At 41.4% G+C, this 24246-nt stretch overlaps 1 protein-coding gene across 1 annotated transcript in view; it reads left to right on the top strand.

The window, feature by feature from the left end:
- The first annotated feature begins 1058 nt into the window (after window positions 1-1058).
- Window positions 1059-24246, top strand: part of LOC149445730 (interleukin-6 receptor subunit beta-like) — a 56818-nt gene continuing 33630 nt past the window's right edge. Inside the window, exons 1-7 of the mRNA XM_089653488.1 lie at window positions 1059-1164; window positions 4612-4659; window positions 10857-10986; window positions 14133-14305; window positions 16367-16485; window positions 21018-21147; window positions 23204-23283. Coding sequence (XP_089509614.1) covers window positions 1059-1164; window positions 4612-4659; window positions 10857-10986; window positions 14133-14305; window positions 16367-16485; window positions 21018-21147; window positions 23204-23283 — 786 coding nt within the window. The remainder of the gene's footprint in view (window positions 1165-4611; window positions 4660-10856; window positions 10987-14132; window positions 14306-16366; window positions 16486-21017; window positions 21148-23203; window positions 23284-24246) is intronic.

The raw sequence follows: 24246 nt of genomic DNA, 5'->3' as shown, positions 1-24246 counted from the left end.
GCAGTGTATATGAAAGTCCAGTGAACCATCCAACATAAAGTATCTTCCAAACAGGAACATTAAAGCATTAACAGTCTTTTTTGCATGTCTCAGGGAGGGGAGGCTGCAACACGTACAGTCTGAGCTCGCTCTCTCTCTCAGGAACAACCCACACTTCCCCCTTTTTTTTCACAAGTGCTCTCTCTGATGACCTCATCCTCAGTGCCCAGAGAGCATAGCAGCCATATTGGAAAAGGGCAAAACAAACACTGCATAATAGAAGTATACACTGGAAAATGGGCAAAGAAATTATCACATCACTACATAGTTATACCCTTGCAGGAGCTGCTGAAAATATTTAGATCTTCTACTATTTCCACTGATGATGCGTCCTGTAACTGAACAATATACTAACTCACTATCACACCATTGATGATCAATGGGCTTTATTAAAACTAGCAATAAGGCCCAAAGAAAATAAATGGTTAAGCAGGCTTGACAATAGTAAATGCAATAGTTAAATAACAGTAGTTCAATAACAGCAGTATAGTTCAATAAAACAGCAAGGCTGATGTACTGTACATTGTTTTTACTTCTTGTGAGAAGCCTTGCCCAAATGCACTAGGCAAGTAGATAATGATACTACAGTAATGAAACATTTAATGCAACAAATATCCTTAAAATGGAGTCAGAGGATGCCCAGTTGTTGCTCAATGATTAAGCCCCAGTAGGGGGGGAAATGTTAAAGAGAGCGTCTGTGTTTGTGCATATGCTGAACAATAATATTGATTTTACCCAATGGTAGTTGTGCTGCTTCAGGGCTTTGTTAATTAGTGTATAGGAGAAACAGACCTTGGAGGAGTGAGCACCTGCGGGCTGCAGTCTGGGATTGCAAGGGTCGTAGATGTGGATTCATCTTTTTGTGAGTAACAAGGTGAAGAGGATTGGTGTACATTCTCTTTACCTTCTCAGCAGCATACCCAGCAATATCATTTTTAACTCCGCCCACTAAAAAAATGTTGAAGCAATAAAGTTGTGCAAGATATACTGAATTGTGGATGTGGCCAAACTATGCTAACATGCTTAAAATGGCTAAATATAACCTGTCCGTACTCATTGTATATAAAACACACATTTTCCACAGTCCTATTACCCTCAAAATATGTTTTCACGACTTTGCCACAAGTAAGAGTCTAACACAGCCTTTCTGAACCAGGTTGCCCAGGCACCCTGGGGTGCCTTGAGGTTTCTTCAGGGGTGCCTTGGCAAAACGTCTAAAAATTGTCAAAAACTTGTATACAAGCCAGTGGGTGGAACAAGCCTGCCTGACCCTTGTGAACAAGTCGGAAGTGACGAAACGCGTCAAGGACGTAAGGACGTACTATACGATTTCAAACCGGAAGTAGCGGCACGGCCATCTTGAACACTGGAATTCAGATACATGGACTGTGGGAGAGGATGGACGTTGGCGTTTTTTATGTAAGATACTAATAAATTGTGAAATCCTTTTATATATACTTCACTGAGTTGTGTACTATCTGCCCCTTTTGAGGAACTGGGAAGGTGGATTGGAAGCAAATAGAAGCTTCCGAAGAGGGGGAAACTCTGGATTGCTTTGAAGGAATTCTGCTTGGTCTGCATTGCAAGAGGGTAATAGTATTTATTCCACAAGAGAGATGGCACCATTTTATTTTGGATGTATGTTTATTAGAGGGTAATGGTTTTTAGTTTATTTGGATGGTAACACTGGTGTGGAGTGCTGCACCTTATCACTTTTTTTGGAGTGCTGTTTTATCACGGGTGGGAGTCTTGGAGGAATCACTTTCAGTTTTCACGAGTGTTTCCTTTTGTTGTAATGATAATGCACTATATTGAGTTTATATTTTTTTGAGGTATCCTGATTTTGAGGTCCTGGATTGGAATTCAGCAAAGTGGAGTGTTCCTTAACGTTTGAAAAACACTACTTATTGGAAAGCACTGTATTTTTGGACTTTCACTTTTTGGACTTATATGTGGACATTTGTTGGTATTTGTTTTGCACTGGTGGGAGGTGAGGGAGTATCGAAAAGATATTATTTACATTAAGCCTGCCTTTTAGTTACACAAAGCCACAGATTTTCATTGTGCACCATTACAACCTTCTAGCCACTGGCGTCCTGACAACTAATGACATCATCAGTTTATAAGGAGGATGCTGGTTGCCTGCACAGCATCCTAGTTTGACCCATCCCTGCCCCTCTCTGTCACTGCTGGGGTCACATTAGCTCAGTGATGGAGAAAAACTGAGGGAGAAGAGAAACACTGGAATACTAGTCAGTACCAGTGTGCAAAAGTGTATTTGCTCTGGAAAAATAAATTGTCTCTAATGTTGGGTGTCCTACATGTGTGGATGTTGCTGCGTTATATAAAACTATTAGAATAGTTTTCACATTTTAGAATGGGGTGCCTCAAGACTGTCCATAATTTTAAAGGGTACCTTGACTGAAAAAAGGTTGAGAAACCCTGGTCTAACAGATACATACAAACCAAAGCACAATAATTAAAAAAAAATGTCTTCCATTACATGTGATTTTCTTTACACTGCCACTAAAGAATTTCTGGAGTATATATTGCACTTTGAGTGCAGTGGCCAGGAGTATGCCATATGAAGCCCAGAGTACAGTGTCCAAGGTAGCAGTCAAAAGTATCAAATGTACAACAGGGGTGAATAATGCAGAGAGTGCTGGGCTCAGAAGTGCATAACACAGAGTGTGAGTGCAGGAGTTAGGAGTGTGTAATGCAGAGAGTGCTGGGCTCAGGAGTGCATAACTCAGACTGTGAGTGCAGGAGTTAGGAGGGTGTAATGCAGAGAGTGCTGGGCTCAGAAGTGCATAACACAGACTGTGAGTGCAGGAGTTAGGAGGGTGTAATGCAGAGAGTGCTGGGCTCAGGAGTGCATAACACAGAGTGTGAGTGCAGGAGTTAGGAGGGTGTAATGCAGAGAGTGCTGGGCTCAGGAGTGCATAACACAGACTGTGAGTGCAGGAGTTAGGAGGGTGTAATGCAGAGAGTGCTGGGCTCAGGAGTGCATAACACAGACTGTGAGTGCAGGAGTTAGGAGTGTGTAATGCAGAGAGTTCTGGGCTCAGAAGTGCATAACACAGAGTGTGAGTGCAGGAGTTAGGAAGGTGTAATGCAGAGAGTTCTGGGCTCAGAAGTGCATAACACAGACTGTGAGTGCAGGAGTTAGAAGGGTGTAATGCAGAGAGTGCTGGGCTCAGAAGTGCATAACACAGAGTGTGAGTGCAGGAGTTAGGAGGGTGTAATGCAGAGAGTGCTGGGCTCAGAAGTGCATAACACAGACTGTGAGTGCAGGAGTTAGGAAGGTGTAATGCAGAGAGTTCTGGGCTCAGAAGTGCATAACACAGAGTGTGAGTGCAGGAGTTAGGAGGGTGTAATGCAGAGAGTGCTGGGCTCAGAAGTGCATAACACAGACTGTGAGTGCAGGAGTTAGGAGGGAGTAATGCAGAGAGTGCTGGGCTCAGGAGTGCAGAACACAGACTGTGAGTGCAGGAGTTAGGAGGGTGTAATGCAGAGAGTGCTGGGCTCAGGCGTGCATAACACAGAATGTGAGTGCAGGAGTTAAAAGTGTTTAATACAGAGAGTGCTCTGGAGTATTTAAAGTGTTACTAAACTCAGGACCCTGCATTCACTATATCTGGTCTCCCACAGTACACAGGACATTGAAATGCAATTATTTTAATAAATAGAAACTGCTAAATACCTTTAATACCTTTTCTCATCAGCTGCAGAGCAGTCTTGCGACTTCTATCAGTGTCCAGCAGAGCACTGATTAAAGTTTGTAGGAGGAGTTTTAATCCTTCTCTGATTGTCCTGAGCATGTGCAGCTTGCCCCCAAGGCTATCTTCTATCAGTAGATGGATTGGGAACAGTAGAAGAAGGGGAAGATCAGAGAAGACAGGATCAAAAATCCTTTTTACATAATGCAGACGATTAAGCCCTTTGGTACCACAGTGAGTATAACAAGCATGTTTTACTGCATATACAGACTGATTTTACTATTGTGGGTTCAGTAACACTTTAATATGGAGAGTGGAAGGTTCAGAAATGAGTAACAAAGAAAGTGCAGGGCTCAGGAGAGCAATATAGGTGAATGCTAGTTAACTTACAAGTATGTTTTGGGATTGTGAAAAGAAACTGGAACACCCAGGGAAAATCCAACCAAACACAGAAAAAACATACAAACTTTATGAAAACAGTATCCAGGTAGGTTTCGAACCAAGGACTCAGAGTGGAAACCTAGCTTTTTCTGTTATGTATGTATTACTTAAATCAGAATTGTGCACAGATTTCAGTGGCTGGTCTGTCCAATCCAGTATATTGCATGCCAGCAAATAGGAAACAGAACAAACACCAGATCCAGATAAATTTCTAGGTACAATGGCTTCTTGGCTCTTATATTTCTTCAGTCCTGATGGAAAGAACCACGCAGATCCTATGATTGTAATAAAAATATTTTATTGATCTCTCTCTCATTGCTCTATGACTAGATCTGTACATAACAATAATCCCTGCAGTTCTAACTCTAGAATGGTATGATAATGTCATGTATGTCTCTGTTTCTGTGCACAGGTCTTGCAGAGGATTGTGTTGTCACCCTAAATTGTCATGAATCCCCAGGTAAGTAATTTGATTTCAAATGCCAGAGACCTTTTGTGAATTTGTGTTCTGTTTTCTGTGGATTACTTTATCTGTAATTTATCATTCAAATAGTTATGGAATTTCGGCAAAAATTCTGCCAGATAAACCGTTGTATACTGTATGTCATGTTTCTGTCATGTCTAGAATCATGAAACACAAATGCTACACTCCTTTCTTGCCAAGTTTTATAATGTTTTCATTGTAAGATGGTTTAACTACTTCCCCTTCGCCCTATAGCAGAAATACTGCCACAGTGCAGCACGGTTGCGCAAAATCACATATATATACGTGATTTTGGAGATCCAAGTAGGGGGCTCACATGAGCTGTGCGCACACCCTACCCATTCCGCCATTTGCTTTGGCTGTCAATCACCCGGCCAATGATTACTTGCCGGCACCTGGTGATCACCGAGTATCTCCGATGGGGAAGAGACCTGTATGTAAACAATACAGATGTCTCTCCTGTCAGCTCCTGCACACTGCTTTTTTATGGCTCTGCATAGCAGAACCATACAAATCAGTGTGCTTACACTGAAACACAGACATAGCACACAGTTAACCCTTTGATTGCCCCACATGTTAACCCCTTCCTGTCCAGTGCCATTAGTAGTGTCAGTGCTTTTTATTAGCACTGATCACTGTATTGGTGTCACTGGGGATGTCAGTGACATCAAATCAGTTCCCCTCAGTGTCAGAATGCCCGCCGCAGTCCTGCTATAAGTTGCTGATCACCGCCATTACTAGTAAAAAAAAAAAAAAAAATCCCAGTATATATACACCGCCATTTGTAAACGGTATAACTTTCACATAAACCAATTATTTTACACGTATTGGGATTTGTTGCAGAATACATTTTTGCCAAAATTTGTGACGAAATCTGATTTTTAAAATTTTTTTACTGGACATGTTTAATAGCAAAAAGTCAAAAATATTGTTTTTTTTCTCAAAATTGTCAGTCTTTTTTTGTTTATAGTGCAACAAGCAAAAGAACACACATGCAATCATATACCACCAAAAAAAAGCTCTATTTGTGGGGAAAAAAAGGACATACATTTCATTTGGGTGCAGCATTGTATGACTGCGCAATTGTCAGTTAAAATAACGCAACGCTGTATAAAATAAAAACTGGCCTGGTCAGGAAGGGAAGTAAATCCTCTGGAGGGCAAGTGGTCTTAAAGTAGAACTCTGGCCAGGTTATGAACATTTAGATATTTACATTTTCTTAACAAGCAGTAGATAAGCTTTAAAATAAGCACACACAGACCCCTAAAGTTGCAGCCACTGTGGAGGAATTAATTTACAATAGAAGCACTTGTCAGCAAACTACTTGTGTCCTGCTCACTGTGCCTGCTTGTTACACTTGCTGCTATTCCTTCGGTCCTCCATGCCTGTTTCTGCTTCTCTGTTTCCTTTCTTGCTTCCTTTTCTTGTCCTGTCTGGCTTTTACTGCTACAAATCATGTTTCTGTGTCCTGGCACAAGCAGACTCTAACCTATAAAAGTGTAATTCAGCGAGTGCTAAAAAATAAATAGAAGCAGCAAAATGCACTAAAAGGAAACCTTAAAACCCTTTAAATCTTGTAAAACAGAAAGTGCAGCGCTAATAAAATGATATATACATATATGAATGCCTGAGGTTCAATGTTAAACACATAAATTAGTATAATCAGACCATAAATTATAAAGTCCAGTAGTGGTATAAAATTGTGTATAAAAGTTCAATAGTGCTCTTTACGAAGATGTAATTAGGAAGGTGACTCAGATATTCCCAATAAGGCATAAATTCAGTGTCGTGCAGAAAATTATAAAATTGCGCACTCACCAGATGCGCAATTATTAAGCGCAGTAATCAAAACCAGAGGTCCCCTCTGTCCTGGAAAGGTGCAGCTCGCAGTGGATGGGCTTTCACTCAGGAATTGGCAGTAGGATGACGCCTCTAAAGGTCTTCCCAAATTGTGGGCTCTGGTAGGGGTCAGCAATTATATCACTTTCCTCTGGGCCTTAGGGATGGTCACCAATGGATCGCTCGGCACGGTTGGACCCGATGCGGATCCTCCTCCGCTCTCTCAGTTCCAGCATCGACTTCCACTTCCGCCCCGCACCGGAAGTACGTCAGCCTCGGTAGGCTGACTACTTCCGGTGCGGGGGCCCACAATTTGGGAAGACTTTTAGAGGCGTCATCCTATTGCCCATTCCTGAGTGAAAGCCCATCCACTGCGAGCTGCACCTTTCCAGGACAGAGGGGACCTCTGCGCTTATTAATTGCGCATCTGGTGAGTGCGCAATTTTATCATTTCCTGCACGACACTGAATTTATGCCTTATTGGGAATATCTGAGTCACCTTCCTAATTACATCTTCGTAAAGAGCACTATTGAACTTTTATACACAATTTTATACCACTCCTGGACTTTATAATTTATGGTCTGATTATATTAATTTATGTGTTTACTGTTAAACCTCAGGCATTCATATACGTATTTATCATTTTATTAGCGCAGCACTTTCTGTTTTACAAGACTCTGACCTATGTATTTGTTCAGGTGATCTGTGCACATGCATGGGTGCAGCTAAAGACATGCCTCCTATATGCTCTATAATTCTTTAAAAAAAACAAACAAAAAAAACAGCACTATAGCCTAACTGCCAATCTCAGCTTTCAAATTTCCAATACTATGGTGTGTGTTTGTGTGATCCCAATTCCTGTGTCTTGTATCCTTGTCTCAGTCTTTGCTCTTGTTATCCACTCTCTAGGGTGCTATTTCCCCAGTCATAGCGAATTTCCTGTTCCTGTCCTTATGGCACTGACCCATGGCCTGTTTCACTCTTGGTTTGTCTGTGCAGTCTGTCTAAACCCTGTTACTTGCCTTTGCTTAATATCCTTAACCACTTCCCATCCGGCCCATGTAGATAAACGGCCTGAAGGGAGCGCTGCCGAAGTGTGTGGACATTTCTAAACGTCTCCCCGCATCCATTGCCTGGGCGCACTCCCTGGGAGCGCGCAGCACCGCGATCTGTGTCCGCAGGAAAACACAGATCGCTTGTATGAGGACCCGATTCATGTGATCCCTGATTGGCCAATCAGTGATCACATGAATAGTAGTAAACAAGATGTCACTTCCTGACATCATTGCTTACTACTTGTGAAATCTGTCAATGATCACAGTGATCACATGGTGCAAGGCTATTCACAACAGCCTTGTACCATGTGACTTGCTGTGACCAATCACAGCTTGCACAGTATTTCTCAATGGCTGCATGAATGCTGAGGGGCTGTCTACTGAAGATCTGTTCTGGTATTACAGAGGAAGACATCTAGTTGCTTTTGGGTCTTGTGAGTACAGACATCCCTAAAGGACCTTAAAGACAGAGTGCTGTGTAACCCCCTCTGGTGCTAGAGAGTCAGCTACCGGTCTAGCAAAGGGAACATTGGTTGGTGTTCCAATGAGCTTTGTCCACCTGGCTTACTTTTAAGGGACACTCCTGTCAGGGAAAACAGAGAATGCCCAGGCGCACATTTATGTGCCAATGCCAATTGCCCAACAACCGTGCCTGTGACAGTGCGCATTCGCACATGCGTGTACACCTGCCACCAGACTAGCGCCATGCAGGCTATTTAAACCGCTACTGCACTAGGAGTCCTTGCCTTCTGGTCTACCACGTTCCATTATCTGCTATCTGTGGTATCCTGATCCTGTTGCCAACCTGACCTGTCTTAACATTGCTTGAACTCCGCCTGCACCGACCTAGCTTACCCTTGGACTACGCCTTTGCCTGTTCCCCTGCTATCTGCCTATGGTTTCTGATTTCTGGCCTGAACTTCAACTATCCGCTTGTCTGTACCTGATCCACCTGATAGATCCCGACTCAGCTTATCTGACTCTGCTACTTCTCCAGCCTGTGACTACCACTTGCTGCTGTCTGCAGTTGCCAAGTTCCTTCTAGAACCTACCAGCCACTGCTCCTGCTGACCTGCATCCTCAACTAATCTGCATTCTGTTCATCTGGACTACCCACCTGTCTGCTAACATCGCAGACCTGCCAGGGACTCATGCCACTCCTGGCTCTCGTGCCTTCTGTTTGCTCTATCAGGGGCACTGAGCAGGAGGTGTAAGAAGACACCTTCATCTCCACATCAGGCTCCCCCACCAGGCATGTGACAACTCCTCTGGGGCACTAAAGAAGTTACTACTACTACTACTTTCTTACTACTGCCTTAAAGCTGAAGTCCAGTGTTTGATTCAAGCACGGACACTGGCATAGAAGATTAAGTAAAGTCCTCAAGTGTACATAGTTCCTGTTTTTGGAGTATTCCACTCATTTTCTTCATCCCTATCCAAGTTCTTCAGAAATAAAAGCAACAAACACAACAACAGACTGGTTTTTGGAGAAACATGTGAATGAGCCTATGTGTCCTAGTTGTAGCACAAAGTAACTGGGGAAGACCTGGGCAGTATTCCTGCAGCTCCTGCGAGAGTAGCGCTACATTTGGATACACTCTGATGGGGATGGACACGCATAGGGGGATGCATGTCAAAGTTTATATAATGAATATTTGATATATGAAACCCTTGGTAGAGATTTGAGGAAAGACTGCTGGTGGTTTGGAAACAGTGTGGGAGCTTACTTCCATCATACATTATGTTAAAGACTGTTTTTAAAAATAAAAAATAAAAACAGTGTAAGGCTCCATGCGCACTAGCAATTTTTAAGCTCCTAGAAGCGGTTAATAGCATCTGTTTTTTTTTTTTCTTGCTGTGTCCTGTTGGGAAGATTTCCCTTCACATTACTTCCTGTTCCTGAGATGAAACGGGAAGTGAGAGAACATCTTATAAAAGTGAAAAGGACCCTGTCCCTTTAGCCATGAATAATATATTAATTAGAAGTAACTGTGCATATTAAAGTGCACAATATAAGAATAGAAATATAAATGTAATCAAACATGCTGTGCTTCACACGTGAAAGAAGTGTCCATCAAATAAAATATGTGTCTACTATGTCTCAGCCTCTTTGTTCCACCACCAGTTACACACAATAGTGGCTTACCAGAATTTGAGACCCCATGTAGTTAGAGGTCTAAGATTGCTCAAATAAACCAAGATTAGCCAGGATCATATATCCCAGTTTTCAGCTCATCCAGACTCCAAACAGGTTAAGCCAGAGGGTGGGCTACATGGGAATGAAAGGAACTCCATGGTGTAATACATAACAACAACAAATTTATTTTGGGAGAAATATACTCACATAGGTGATAAGCTAAAACCATATGTCATTAGAGCCACGCACTTCCGCTCATCAGGCAGACGTGATGATGTCACTGCTAAACTCTTCCATATGCATTTCATCACCACAGAGGAGTTCTAGTGGCAACTGTAAAATTTTGGATTTCCCATCACTCTCTGTGTCAGTGACAAGGGTCACCAAGACAAATAGTGATGGTGAATCAATATAACAAGAACACAAGCAGCAATTAACAACTGAAGATGTAGAGGACACCAAAAATTTAGAAAGTCAAGACCTTTGGTGTGGTTTTGGCTCGCTCCCTGCCTCTCCACCTTGTCCAAAGAGAGAACACCCGCCATTTATTGAGAAAAAAGCAAGCTGTTCTTTGAATGACATCCATGCTAAATGTGATATCCCTTTTGGTTGCTGTGCACCAGGAGAGCCCCACTTGGCATGGGATCCAGAAGACAGCTAGGATCACTGTAGTAGTGGTGGTTACTACAGTAATTCTCCACTTTCACAGGTATGTAATATGTATACTTACATTGGTCCAAGAAGGAAAATTGTAACTATGCCAAAAATACACCTGAAATTCAGTTTTAAAAGTGATCCCTATGATTGCCCCAGTTCTGCCAAATGGTGCCTAGTTGAAGCCTGGTGCCGTGGTTCAGCACTCCAGTAGCAGAAATGATATGGTTCTCCTGGGCACAGGGAACTTGCTGAGAGAATATTAATATGTTGTTTGCCATTGGAGAGGGGTAATACACTGCAATTGTCACTGTTATGGACACAAGTAAATTGAAGTTTGTACAATATGAACAAATCTGAGTTATCTTTATTTTTTCTTTGAGCAAATACTTAGATGATGTGCTGTAAAACATGAACTCTGAGGAACCAAGGGAAAAATGTAGAAATAAAGGTTTCTGCATCTGAAGGTGTAAATCTCTACTTACAGACAGAGAATGGCAAGATGGAATCTTTTGTCATCCAATGTTCCAAAAAAGTGTTTTTACTGGTGTGACTTGCTCTTGGTTACCTTATCAATCGCATCCATCAAAAGAGTACAAGCAACAACTAGTGTGGTGGTGAGTCGATTTTTAGATGATATTCTTATAACGTCACAGATTACTGTGACACGTATGCTACATGAAAAATTAAACTAGCAGCAGCTTGTAGAATTCTTCACTTCTCCAGTGGGTCATGAATCTTTGCTGTCTGGCAGAGCTATGGCTGCCAGGGCACAGTAGTAACATAGGGGCCGGTAGATGGCTGTGAGCAGCAGGATACTAAGCATTCAAAACTCCCAGAATTGTTGGATACCAGCAGCAGCAGTTTGGAGTTTGCTGCCCACTAGACAGATAGGTATACTTTTTTTTACAAGCTTCTGCCTAGTAATTTTTTTCTGGTAATGACAGCATTGTTTAAAGCTTTAGGGCCAATTCAGATCTACTGTACGTGTTTTGGTAATGTGGGATAGAAGAAACTGGTGCATGTCTGAACATTTGTTAATGCACTGCAATGCAACACACTGGCCACTTATGCTTTTCTGAAAAAGAGTACTCTAACCTATATGTTCATCTCTGGAATGGATTGTACTTTTTCCCCAGACTTAGAGATCCAGTCATGTTTGGGTATTATGATTATTATACTAACTATATACCGATCAGCCATAACTTTATGGCCACCATAACCTAGCAAGGTATGGACTCCACTAGATCTCTGAAGGTATGCTGTGGTATCTGGCCCCAAGCTGTCAGTAGTAGATCCTTGGACTTGTTTTCTCCAGCACATCCTGCAGATGGTCAATTAGATTGAGATCTGGAGAATTTGAAGGCCAGTTTAATATTTGTGTTCCTCAAACCATTCTTGAATTAATCAGACCAGGCCACCTTCTTCCATTGCTCCGTGGTCCAAATCTGATGCTTATGTGCCCATTGTAGGCACTTTTGGCTGTGGACATGGGTCAGAATGGGCACCATGACCGGTCTGTGGCTACACAGCTGCATACACAACAAATTGCAATGTACTGTGTGTTCTGTCACCCTTCTGTTGAAACTATCTAGTTCAGCAGTTTGAGCTATTAGCCCTTTTATTGGAACATGCTGCACAGGCCAGCCTTCGCTCCCTGTGTGCATTAAGGAGCCTTGACTACCTATGATCCTGTTGCCGGTTCACCAGTTTTTCTTCCTTGGACTACTTTTGGCAACCAACCACTGCAGACCAGGAGCATTCATCAAGAGCTGCAGTTTTGGAGATGCTCTGACTCAGTCATCTAGCCATTACAATTTGGCCCTTGTCATCATTGCTCAAATCCTTACAATTACCTATTTTTTCTACTTTCAGCATATCAACTTCAGGTACAACATGTTCACTTGCTGCCTAATATATCCCACCAACTTTCATATGAAATTGTAACAAGATAAAACAATGTTATGGTTGATCGATCAGTGTGTATACAGTTGCAAGAAAAAGTATGTGAACCCCTTGGGATTACGTGGAGTTTTGCATGAATTGGGCACAAAATTTGCTCTGAATGTCATCTAAGTCACAACAATAGAAGAACACAGTCTGCTCAACATAATACTACACAAACATTAGATGTTGACATGGTTTAATTGCACATAACATGTAAACATTCACAGTGCAGGGAGGAAAAAGTATGTGAGGCCCTAGCTTAATGACTTCTCCCAGAGCTAATTGGAGCCAGGAGTGAGCCAACCTTGACTCCAATCAGTGTGATAATATTGGATGTGTTGCTGACAGCTGCCCTGCCCTTAAAAAACACACACCTGTTTTGGGTTTACTGGTTTCAAGAAGCACTGTCTGATGTGAACCATGCCTTGCAGAAAAGATCTCTCGGAAGACCTACGATCAAGAATTGTTGACTTGCATGAAGCTGGAAAGGGTTACAAAAGTATCTCCAAAAGCCTTGATGTTCATGTGTCCATGGTAAGACAGACTGTCTACAAATGGAGAAAGTTTAGCACTCGCCCTAGGCGTGGTCGTCCTGTAAAAATGACTGCAAGAGCACAGCGCAGAATGCTGCATGAGGTAAAGAAGAATCCCAGAGTGTCAGCTAAAGACCTACAGAAATCTCTGGCACATGCTAACATTTTTGTTGACACATCTACAATAAGGAAAACATTAAACAAGAATGGAGTACATGGGAGGACACCACAGAGGAAGCCATTGCTGCCCAAAAAGAAGATTGCAGCACGTTTGAAGTTTGCAAAAGAGCACCTGGATGTTCCACAGCACTACTGGCAAAATATACTGTGGACAGATGAAACCAAGATTGAGTTGTTTGGGAAGAACACACAACACTATGTGTGGAGATAAAAAGGCACAGCACACCAACATCAAAACCTCATCCCCATTGTAAAACATGGCGGAGGGAGCATCATGGTTTGGGGCTGCTTTGCTGCCTCAGGGCCTGGACGGATTGTTGTCATTGATGGGAAAATGAATTCCAGAGTTTATCAAGACATTTTGCAGGAAAAGTACAACCATCTGTCCGCCAACTGAAGTTCCGCAGAGGATGGGTGATGCAACAGGACAATGACCCAAAGCATACAAGTAATTCAACAAGACAATGGCTGCAACAGCACAGAATACGCCTTCTGGAGTGGAGCCAGTTAGAGTCCTGACCTCAACCCGACTGAAATGCTGTGGCATGACCTTAAGAGAGCGATTCACACCAGACATCCCAAGAATATTGCTACACTGAAACAGTTTTGTGAAGACGAGTGGTCCAAAATTACTCCAGATCGTTGTGCAGGTCTGATCTGCAACTACAGGAAACGTTTGGTTGAGGTTATTGCTGCCAAAGGAGGGTCAACCAGTTATTAAGTCCAAAGGTTCACATACTTTTTCCTCCCTGCACTGTGATTGTTTACATGTTATGTGCAATTAAACCATGGCAACATCTAATGTTTGTGTAGTATTATGTTCAGCAGACTGTGTTCTTCTATTGTTGTGACTTAGATGACGTTCAGAGCACATTTTATGCCCAATTCATGCAAAACTCCACATAATCCCAAGGGGTTCACATACTTTTTCTTGCAACTGTATATATATATATATATTTGGACATTACAATTGTACATACTTATAAGACATATTTTCAAATTATTTACACGTGCTTGATAGTACAGATTTTTTTTTTCTGTGCCGAATGCGATTGCTGATCATAGTGAAGATATAAGCTAGTAATGTACTTTGTTTTATTAAGGAGCGACATTGATTCTGGATGCGTGGAGCTTGATGCAGGAGAAACTTCAAAATACATATCAAAGTACAAATTTAACACAGATGCCATCATGCTAGTCAACAAGATTTGGGTATCTCGACAAATCTCTAAACATGACTGTGTGAAGACAAATAATTTCACTATTATACCTGGGGGTCAGTATTTCATTTACAGGGTTAATAGTCTGTCTGTCTATCTATCAAAGCCTGACACACAGATGTGCACTTGGTTGTACAGTTGAAGGTGCTTGAGTTATTGGCAGGTAAGAAGAATATACCTGCATATTGGCTATTGATGTTCTGTTGACAGTGGTTGCAAAATGAATGCTGGGCCAATTATCACCAATAGGACAGATAACAGCATAAAGGAACAAAGGGACACTATGCTGTTCTAATACAACCAAGTATACTTCAGAAGGAAAAGAGCAACCCATCACCACCAATAATTGTGTGGCTTACTGTTTGAATATATATATATATATATATATATATATATATATATATATATATATATATATAGTTTTTATTTTTTTAGTCTATTTGTGTCTCTTGTTCTTTTAACTGCATACAGTGTTCAAACTCTGCTGCATTTTCTTCTCAACCTTACCTTAAACATATGTTAAATGTGCTGTATTTGTAGAAAGAAAAAAATAAAAAATAAAATACATTATTCACACCCTAGGGGGCATGTCAGCACAATTTTTACATTTTTAGCGCACATGACATACATTGCTTTGTGTTACAGTTTTATTTTTTATATTTTAACACAGTTATTTTTTAAACCTAATGGGTACTGCAACACATTGGTGTGAACTGATACTATAGAAAACAGGACTTTTTGCTTTGTTCATGCAATGGAAATACTTGACTCAGTTCAACTTAGGTGGTATAAAGGAGCCCTAATTTTGTAGGGGTAAGGCAATTTACTTCATTGGCAGACATCCCACCCTGTGCCTGTTGGACCCCCCCACCGTACTTCATGCCACCTCTTTTCGAATGCTGGCCAGCTGGTGTTTGTGTCTGCCTGGAGCTTGTTTGGGACATATTCTAAATATTCAAGTGTTACCTAAACACAAGTATCCATCTAGCCATTTTCTACTATGCATAATCTTTCTTCCAGGCCCGAACTGGGACAAAACATAGGCCCAGGCATTTTAGACTGAGCACCCCCCAGCCCAGGGGCCCTTCCCTTGGAGCCCAGCAGTGGAACACTAGGGCCCGGTTGCAAGTGCAACCTTTGTGACCCTGGTAGTCCTTCTATGGGTGTCAGCAGTTTGGGTTTTTTTTTTACCATTTTACTTTTATTTTTTTTTTACAATTTTTTTTATTATTTTTTTACAATTTTTTTGGACCCCCGTTGGGGGGCTTTGGTGAGCTATTAGGGATCTAAAGAGACCCCTGACATCTCACCTTTGAGACAAAGAAAGGAGATTTAGAACACAGCTCTCAATCTCTATCTCTGCAGCCTCAGCTGCACAGAATTAATAGACAGGAATAGCTCTGTACAGAGCTCCCTGTCCACTAATAAACTGAAGTATAGTAAACACAGCTTACTATGCTTCAGTTATGAATGGACAAAGTCAGTGATTGGTACTGATCTCTGACTGTCCATTCAGACAAAGAAGGGGCTGGCGGTAAATGACATATCTCCATCCTCACAGATCTCCCACTGCAGCCGGCAGGAGAGGGGAGGTGGGAACCTGATAGCACTACGGGGGAGGAAGGGGGCTGGGATAGAGCACACAGGGGTCTGGAGAAAGTATAGGGGAACCAGGAAAGAGGACAGGGGCAGCAGAAAGAAGATGGATACAAGGGGTGGCGGGGCAGCTTATAGAGGAACCAATCCCTCCATTTCTCACTTGCAGCAGCTGAATGCCTGCAGGAGAGAGAGGAGCAGTGGCAATTCAGCAGTGACAAGAGGGAAATATATGAATCGATTCCTTTATATGCTGCCCCCACTGCCCCTCCTATCCAGGCGGCCCTGGCCCACTGTGTAAATGCCCAGTGTGCCCTGTGACCAGTCCTGGCTTGCCCTCTTCCAATAGCTACTAGACCTGTTTTACCTGTTACTGGCTGCTGCACTGTTGTGCTTCCTTAAATGGAAGCAGTTAGCTGGGAGCATTGAATGTTCTATGTTCATTGAGTATGTTGTTTACCTTTTCTATGGTTTGGAAAGTTTGTGGTTTATCTTGACACTTATTAAATGTTCAATTCTAGTGAACTGCCAAGTACCTCATATCCAATATGCAGCTCAGTCAGCCAATGTATTTAAATTTCGACTGGATAGAACTGGACAGCTCAGGTACAGAGAAATGGAAGCAGATAATTGGTTCACTGTGAGTAAATCATAAAATCAAGTACAACTTTTCACTTCATTTTTTTTTTAATGGAATAACTTGTATTCACATACTGTATGAAAATTGTAACTCATTATTTGATAAAGTAACCCAATATTTAAGGAAAGGTAATGAGGCAGATGTGTTTATAACTATCACTGTTGCACTGTGTAATACTTTATTACAATAAATGTCTTTCTTTGAAGCCATATCTACCTTTCAATGAAAGACTTTTCCACTTTCTAGTGAATCACATGAGCTATTACATTTGTTAACCAAAAAATCTTCTTCTGTTCCTCTTTTTGGCTTAGTGCCACTTTATTATTGGGGCACGACTGTCCCTGATTTCATGGCTAAGGCCTACCACTTTCCATTTTTCTATCCAACAAGACTGCCTCAATGGTTATTAGGGCCACTGTCAGTGGATTGTATTTCATAATTTGTCCCATGGTAGGGCTTTTAATGGCAGTTATGAAATAATATGTGGACACATCTCCAAATCACTAAAATCAAAATTAAAAACGTTTTTTTGCCTCTAGAGCTTCAGTGACCTAACTTACCTGTAATAAAACATGTCCCATTCTATGCAGGCAGCTGGATCCTGGAAAGATCCTCACTGTAGGGGTACTGGTCCTCTTCCTGGCTCTGAACTTTTAGTGCTGCAACAGTTAATAGCATTGGGTCTCCAGACTTAATTCAATAGAAAAAGCTCCTGATGGGGACTCACCCCCTCCTCCATTTGCCAGAATTCTTTCATTGCTTACAAAACATGTAACATGATCTCTCAAAGGGGAGAGAATTTGGTCATTCATCAGACTTTCCCCCATTCAGTGATTGTGTTACCTGTACATGCATTTAAAGATTGTGTTACATGCATTCAGAGATTGTGTCACACTGCCTGCATGACCTGGGACAATTTTAGCTAAAATAATTTTGAGCTAAATTTCAGCTTTAACCACTTCAAGTCCGGACGCTTTTACCCCCTTCCTGTCCAGGCCAATTTTCAGCTTTCAGCGCTATCACACTTTGAATGACAATTGCGCGGTCATACAACAGTGTACCCATATGAATGTTTTAGAATTTTTTTGAGATAGATAAAGCTTGATTTTAGCGGTATTTATTCACCACTGGAATTTTTTTTTTTTGCTATGTAAATGAAAAAGTCCAAAAATGTTGAAAAAAATTGTTCTTCTTATAAAATTTTGCAAATAAACAATATTTCATCATAAATCTTGGCCAAAATGTATTTCGTTATCTTTTTAGTAAAAAAAAAAACAAAAACCCAAATTTAAACTTTTTTTACATTTTTATTTTATTTTTTTATATTATTATTTATGGGTTTTGTTTTTTTTTACATACTGTCACCCTAGCAGTGCAGTGTCTCCATGGTGACACTGTACTACTTGTGGTCGGTGATGAAGATTTTTTTTTTTCTTTTTACGCTGATTGCTTTTACACCCATAAAGGCTTTAAAAGCAATCATTTCTCCTTCTCTCTGGCTGCATTCTTGCAGCCATTGAGAACTACTGTGTGAGCTGTGATTGGTCACAGCTTGTCACATGGTACAAGGCTGTTGTGAATGGCCTTGTGCCATGTGACCTCTGTGATCATTCACAGATTTCACACGTAGTAAGCAATGATGTCAGAAGTGACATCTTGCTTACTACTCTGCATGTGATCACTGATTGACCAATCAGTGATCACATGATCGGGACCTCGCACAGAAGTCCCGTACGACGATCGGGTCTCCACTGTGTCCGGAGGACACAGCGCGCACCGTATCGCGGTGCTGCGTGCTCCCAGGGAGCGCGCACAAGCAGGGGGTGGGGAGGCCGTTTATAAACAGCCACCCGACCCTGCACTGCCACCGTCCGGCCGTTTATATACAACAGCCGGACGGGAGGTGGTTAAAAGGTAACTCCACTTAAGTGGGAAAAAAAATTAGCAAATAAAAAAATACAATTGTGACCCAGGCCATATTGCAATTCCTTATCAATTTGCAGTGCTGTAATTTTCTGTAAAATAATGGTTACCTGGAGGATTTCTATACACAGATGGTGTACAGAACTCCCCCTGAAAATGTCATTTCCTGCTTGAGTGATTGTCTTACTGATTTTCCCAGAATTCTGCACTAAGACAAAAGTCAGAATTTTGGTATCCCCTGCAACAAAAATTAAATTTTTGGTGAGATACTCTCAAAGGCAAATCATGTCTAAAGGCATGCAGACCTTGCTACTTCCCACATTAGAGCTCTGCAGATGCAGCAGCTAATTGATAATTATAAAATCACTCCCAAACAGATTCACTCTGCACATGGACACAGAAAAACAGCTATTTTTTCAGAAAAAGAGTAGGAATGTGCAACAAAGTTTGTTAACAATCCTTGCAATATACAGTACATAGATCACTCAGAAGGAAATGGTTTTTTTTTTGTTCAAAAAAAGTGGAGTTACTCTTTAAGTACCTGTGCACATAACCAGGGGAATAAAGACATGGTTTGATGAATTTGGAGTGCTAACCTCAACCCTAATTAACAACTGTATTAGAATGATAATTACAAGCCAGATGTTCTTGCCCAACATCAGTACCTCACCCCACCAAGGCTCTTTTGGCTAGAGGGGAACACATTCCCACAGATAGCATCTGAACATATGTGTAGCACTACCCCCACAGGAGCCACTTGGTAGATTGGGTTCTCTGTTCTTCTGCCTCCGTTCTGAGAATAACCCCAGCCCCTGTGACACAGCAAGTTAAGCAAATTGATACTACACTGCTACTGGGAGCACAAATACAGATACCCTGCACACAACTAAGGTTCTGTACCAAATAGCAAAGATCAGACTTGTTAGCAGTAAAGGAATCCAATATATTGTCCTGGGTTGCAGTAAATTACAGTATGTACATGAATGAATGAATAAGTAAAGGAATAGATCACTCACCACTCACTAGACATATTTTCACAAGGCTATAGCAACCATAGAATGGCACCCTCTGCAGCTAAATTAGAGTAAACCTGGTAATCAACAAAATCAGTAATAAGTAATAGCATTAGGAAACAGTAATAGCAATGATAATCAATGCTGCGGTAACTGCTTTGTAAACAGTAGGCTATATCCTCTTTAGAGTGCAACTGTTTATAAATGTCAGCGACTAAATTTAAAACTCCCTAAAGAGAAACTTCTTGCTATGGACAATAGGCAAAGGTCTTGTGAAGTAGATGAGTGAGCAGTTTTCAACCCAAGTTCTTAATCCAACTAGCGTTGGGGCCCAGACCTTAAGATGGTGCACATGAGTACAGTCCCAGTAAAGTCTGTATGCAGTAAATAATTCTGCTAGTTAGATGGCCAGTCCCTCTGTGCTCAGTCTCTGCTAGTAGCAACAGGTTAATGGCAGCAGTGTCCTCCTCAGTCCCAACAGTACAGCAACAGGGGTCCTGCTGTTTAGATATCAGCTCAATTCTAAATTTACCTGGAATGACTCCAGTGTCCTCAGCACATGGCCCCAGATTTGTAGCAGGTTGATGTGCACACAATGCAATGTGTACACCTCAGTCTCCCCACAGCAAAGAGAGAATCCCTCAGTATTTAGCCTGTGAAAATACAGCTCTACCTCACTCTCTTTATACCCTGCTCACATTGGGAATTGTAGTCTAATCATCCATAGTCTGCCATTTTAAAGTTTCTTTCCTGAACTTAATTTCCCATGATTCAATTCTGCCAACCATCAAGTATCTTGAGCTTCTTCTGCTTGTCAGTTCCCCCTGGTGGATGGAGGCAAGATATTGTTAACCATTCAGCTGAAGTCCATTGGGTGCATTGCTGCACAGTGCCCTAATCACTATCTGTCTCTAGCTAAGAAGCACCTGGTTACATATGTTGAAAGCTTTCACAGAAGCACGAGGGGGGGGGGGGTTGCAACTAATGCCCTTGGCTGTCCAAAATCTCATTTAAGAGCTACAAATAAAATTTTCGTGATGGGAAACTTTCTGTTCTGGTAGCTGATTGCCAGTATCTACAGAGATTGCGACAGGTTAGAGGAGATCAGCAGCACTGTCGCTATATATGAGGTGACCTCTAGGGGTAGTGTAGCACCTTGTGTCCGTACCACGCATGTACCGGGCTTCGGCACCGTTTTCTCTCATCCCGAAGACACTATCACACAAGAGTCATAGCATCAGTTTTTAAATTCAGAGTAGAGCCATCCACAACAGCCATAAGCGGCAGAAAGCACATCCAGAGCAATCCCTGCAGCAGGTGAGTTGATGTTGCAATGAGACTTTGCCTTCTAATTTCTGATCCTATCAGCACATACCACCTCCCTGCAGAACCAACTTCCCCCTGGCTTCTGTTGTGGGAGGGGCACACCCTTTCCATATTCAGCCCATCCAGTGGATGCATATAACAAATATACTTTACTGTATATATATAACTTGAGTTTAGTTGTAACAGTTCCTCAAAATACTTGCTCACTGGAGTGAATTCTCAGTGGAGATATATGCAGTATGTGAACACTTAGATATTTCCATTTTTCAGATTAATGTAACGGGTCACTCAACCAACGTGTCACTGCCAGAAACATCAAAGCCATTTGTATTTCAGCAAAGATGTTTAAATGAGTCATGTTTTCACTGCAGATGGACACAAGAGAAATCAATTCCACATGGTAAGTCTGTGCAATCATCTACAGGTGCATCTCAATAAATTAGAATATCGTCAAAAAGGTCATTTGTTATAGTAATTCAATTCAAAAAGTGAAACTCATATTTGATATAGATTCATTGTACACCGAGTGATATCTTTCAAGCATTTCTTTGTTTTAATTTTGATGATTATGGCTTACAGCTAATGAAAACCCAAAATTCAGTATCTCAGAAAATTAGAATATCAGAATCCAAATCCAGTGTGAAGTTTCCACAGTCTGTGTTGATTTGGGGAGCCATGTCATCTGCTGGTGTTGGTCCACTGTGCTTCATTAAGTCCAAAGTCAGTGCAGCCGTCTACCAGGAGATTCTAGAGCACATCATGCTTCCCTCTGCTGATCAGCTTTATGAAGATGCGGATTTAATTTTCCAGCAGGACTTGGCACCTGCCCACACTGCCAAAAGTACCAACACCTGGTTTAATGATCATGGTATCTATGTGCTTGATTGGCCAGCAAACTCGCCTGACCTAAACCCCATAGAGAATCAGTGGGGTATTGTCAAGAGGAAGATGAGAGACACCAGACCCAACAATGCAGAAGAGCTGAAAACTGCTATCAAAGCAACCTGGGCTTCCATAACACCTCAGCAGTGCCACAGGCTGATCACCTCCATGCCATGCCGCATTGATGCAGTCATTCATACAAAAGGAGCCCTGAGTAAACATTGTGTGCATATTATACTGTACCTGGACATATTTTTCAGTAAGCCAACGTTTTTGTATTAAAAAATCCTTTTTTTTTAATTGGTCTTATGCAATATTCTAATTTTCTGAGATACTGAATTTTGGATTTTCACTAGCTGTAAGCCATAATCATCAAAATTAAAAGAAAGAAATGCTGAAAATATATCACTCTGTGTGTAATGAATCTATATAATATACGAGTTTCACTTTTTGAATTTAATTTCTGAAATAAATGAATGTTTTGATGATATTCTAATTTATTGAGATGCACCTGTATTTTATGTTACTGTTTTCTGCAACAGAGAATTAGTTTCCAATGAGCTGAATTGTTGAAATGTACATATTTTCTCTGCTTCTCTGTTGCTTCTGGTATAATCTTAGCAAAGAAAAATGTATCAGGCATTCTTAAGGAGGCTATACTTGGATCGAAATTTGGCTGGTTCAGCAGGGACTGGCTCAATTTCAATGTATGGACAGGCTGGTTGTGCAAAAGTCCATCTACCATTCAACTTCTGTTGGGTTTTTCCTGGCTATAGCCAGCAAGTCTGATTAGTGTGTTCTGATGGTGGGGAAGGCTCCCTACTTTCAGAACACAATAGCACAGCGTTTTGTTCAATTCGCAGTTAAATAGAAAAAAAATTATTAATGTATAGCTTGTTTAAAGCAGAACTCCAGCCTTTAAGGGCATACTGAGCAGAGGGAGCGTAGACATTGGCAATGCTTTTTTTTCAAGAGTAAAACAAAAAAAATGAATTAATGGAGCTATACTGCCATCACTGACCTCTCTGTTTGCAAATTACAGTTCCCTTGCTGTCATTCTAATACTGTAAATTCTGAAATTATTTTGGGGCATGTTTATAGAATATTTGTTCCAGGTCTGTAACTAAAAACAGCTGAAGTTTCACAGCCAGGCATCTAGGATTTCCAAAAGAGGATATCTTTGACAGTCCTTGTACTTCCTCTTGACATAGTCACCTTTAAAGAGAACCTGTGAACCATTAGAAGCTCTTGGTGTTTTACACTGATCCTGGATTCTCTACCTAGCAAATCAATGACCCAAAATATGCATGCAGAAATCCAGATTTTTTTTACACTTCACTGGCTGCATGCTTATTCCAGATGAGTAACTGACTATGTAATAAAGCCAAGATGAGTTAGCAGCCTATTTAAAAACAAGTTGGTAGTGGAAGTTCTTTCCTCATAAGTTCACTTTGTTATACAGTACAAGAAAGTTATTTCTAAATCCAGACTTTCATTTAGTTGAAGGCAAGAAAAAAAAAACATTTGAACAGGGACCTAATCAAATCCATTTACGCAGTTTTTTTTTGTTTTAGAACTGACTGGATCCCCTGAAGTTACTGTTATTACAGAGAAATCATCTCCTGGTAAACAAAGAGTTTCCATTGAATGGAAGGTATTATTATACTCTGCCATGTAATTTGAATAAAGCCTAAAGCTTACAATAGACATGAGATGAGTGTCTCCAGGTATGGCCATTTTCCTGCTAAAGAAGCCATGTCAGTCTTCCTGCTTCTCCATCATTTCCCCCTTCAGTTTTGGTGTCCTTTGAGATCTGTGGGTGACATGACCCCATGTCTGGCACACAAAAATCACAGTTTTGCTCAGCAAAGTTAGTTTCTGGAGGGAAGAAAATAGTGAGCAGAACAGTTCTTACCTGCCAAAAATCAATAGCATTCCTAGACAGTGGCAGACAAGAGAACTAAAGAGCAGATATTTTCTGCAAATCAGGTGACTATCATCTCATTTCCAGGATCTTCTTTAAAGTCTAGCCTTATGGCCTGTGTACATGGGCTTTTATTCAGAAATACTTTCATCTATATACATTTCAATGGAATTGCAAAATCAGTTTATAATCTCTAAATGTAGTTTAGGGAGGTCAATCGCAGGTTAGAAGCAACTGTCAAGGAACCCAGGTGGGCTTCCTTGAATGCTCCTGAAACCATGCTGTATTTGCATATCTACCCAAGCCCTAAAGTGGTTCTAAAGGCAGACTTTTTTTCACCATAATGCATTTTATACATTATGGTAGGAGGTATAAAAGGTCTGGCTGCAGCTCCCCCCTCAGCCCCTCTTATGCTTACCTGAGTCCCATCTCACTCTAGCGGTGTGCATAAGAGCCATTGCTCTCCCGGGCCTCTCCCTTTCCTCATTGGCTCACACTGCAGCAGGAGCCATTGGTTCCTGCTGCTGTCAATCACAGCCAATGAGGAGAAGGGGGGGCTGGGCCATACTCTGTGTGTGAATGGACAATGTCCATGCTCAGGAGTGAGCCTGCTTGAGTGCCCCCATAGCAAGAGGCTTGCTATTGGAGGAACTTGGCAGGGGGGAAGAGCCAGGACTACCAGCAGGGGACCCA

The sequence above is a fragment of the Staurois parvus genome, unplaced genomic scaffold (genome assembly GCF_062004578.1).
Source record: "Staurois parvus isolate SC_StPar_1 unplaced genomic scaffold, SC_StPar_1.0 ptg000714l, whole genome shotgun sequence".
Classification (NCBI taxonomy): Eukaryota; Metazoa; Chordata; class Amphibia; order Anura; family Ranidae; genus Staurois; species Staurois parvus.
This window is presented reverse-complemented; position numbering and strand designations above follow the sequence as displayed.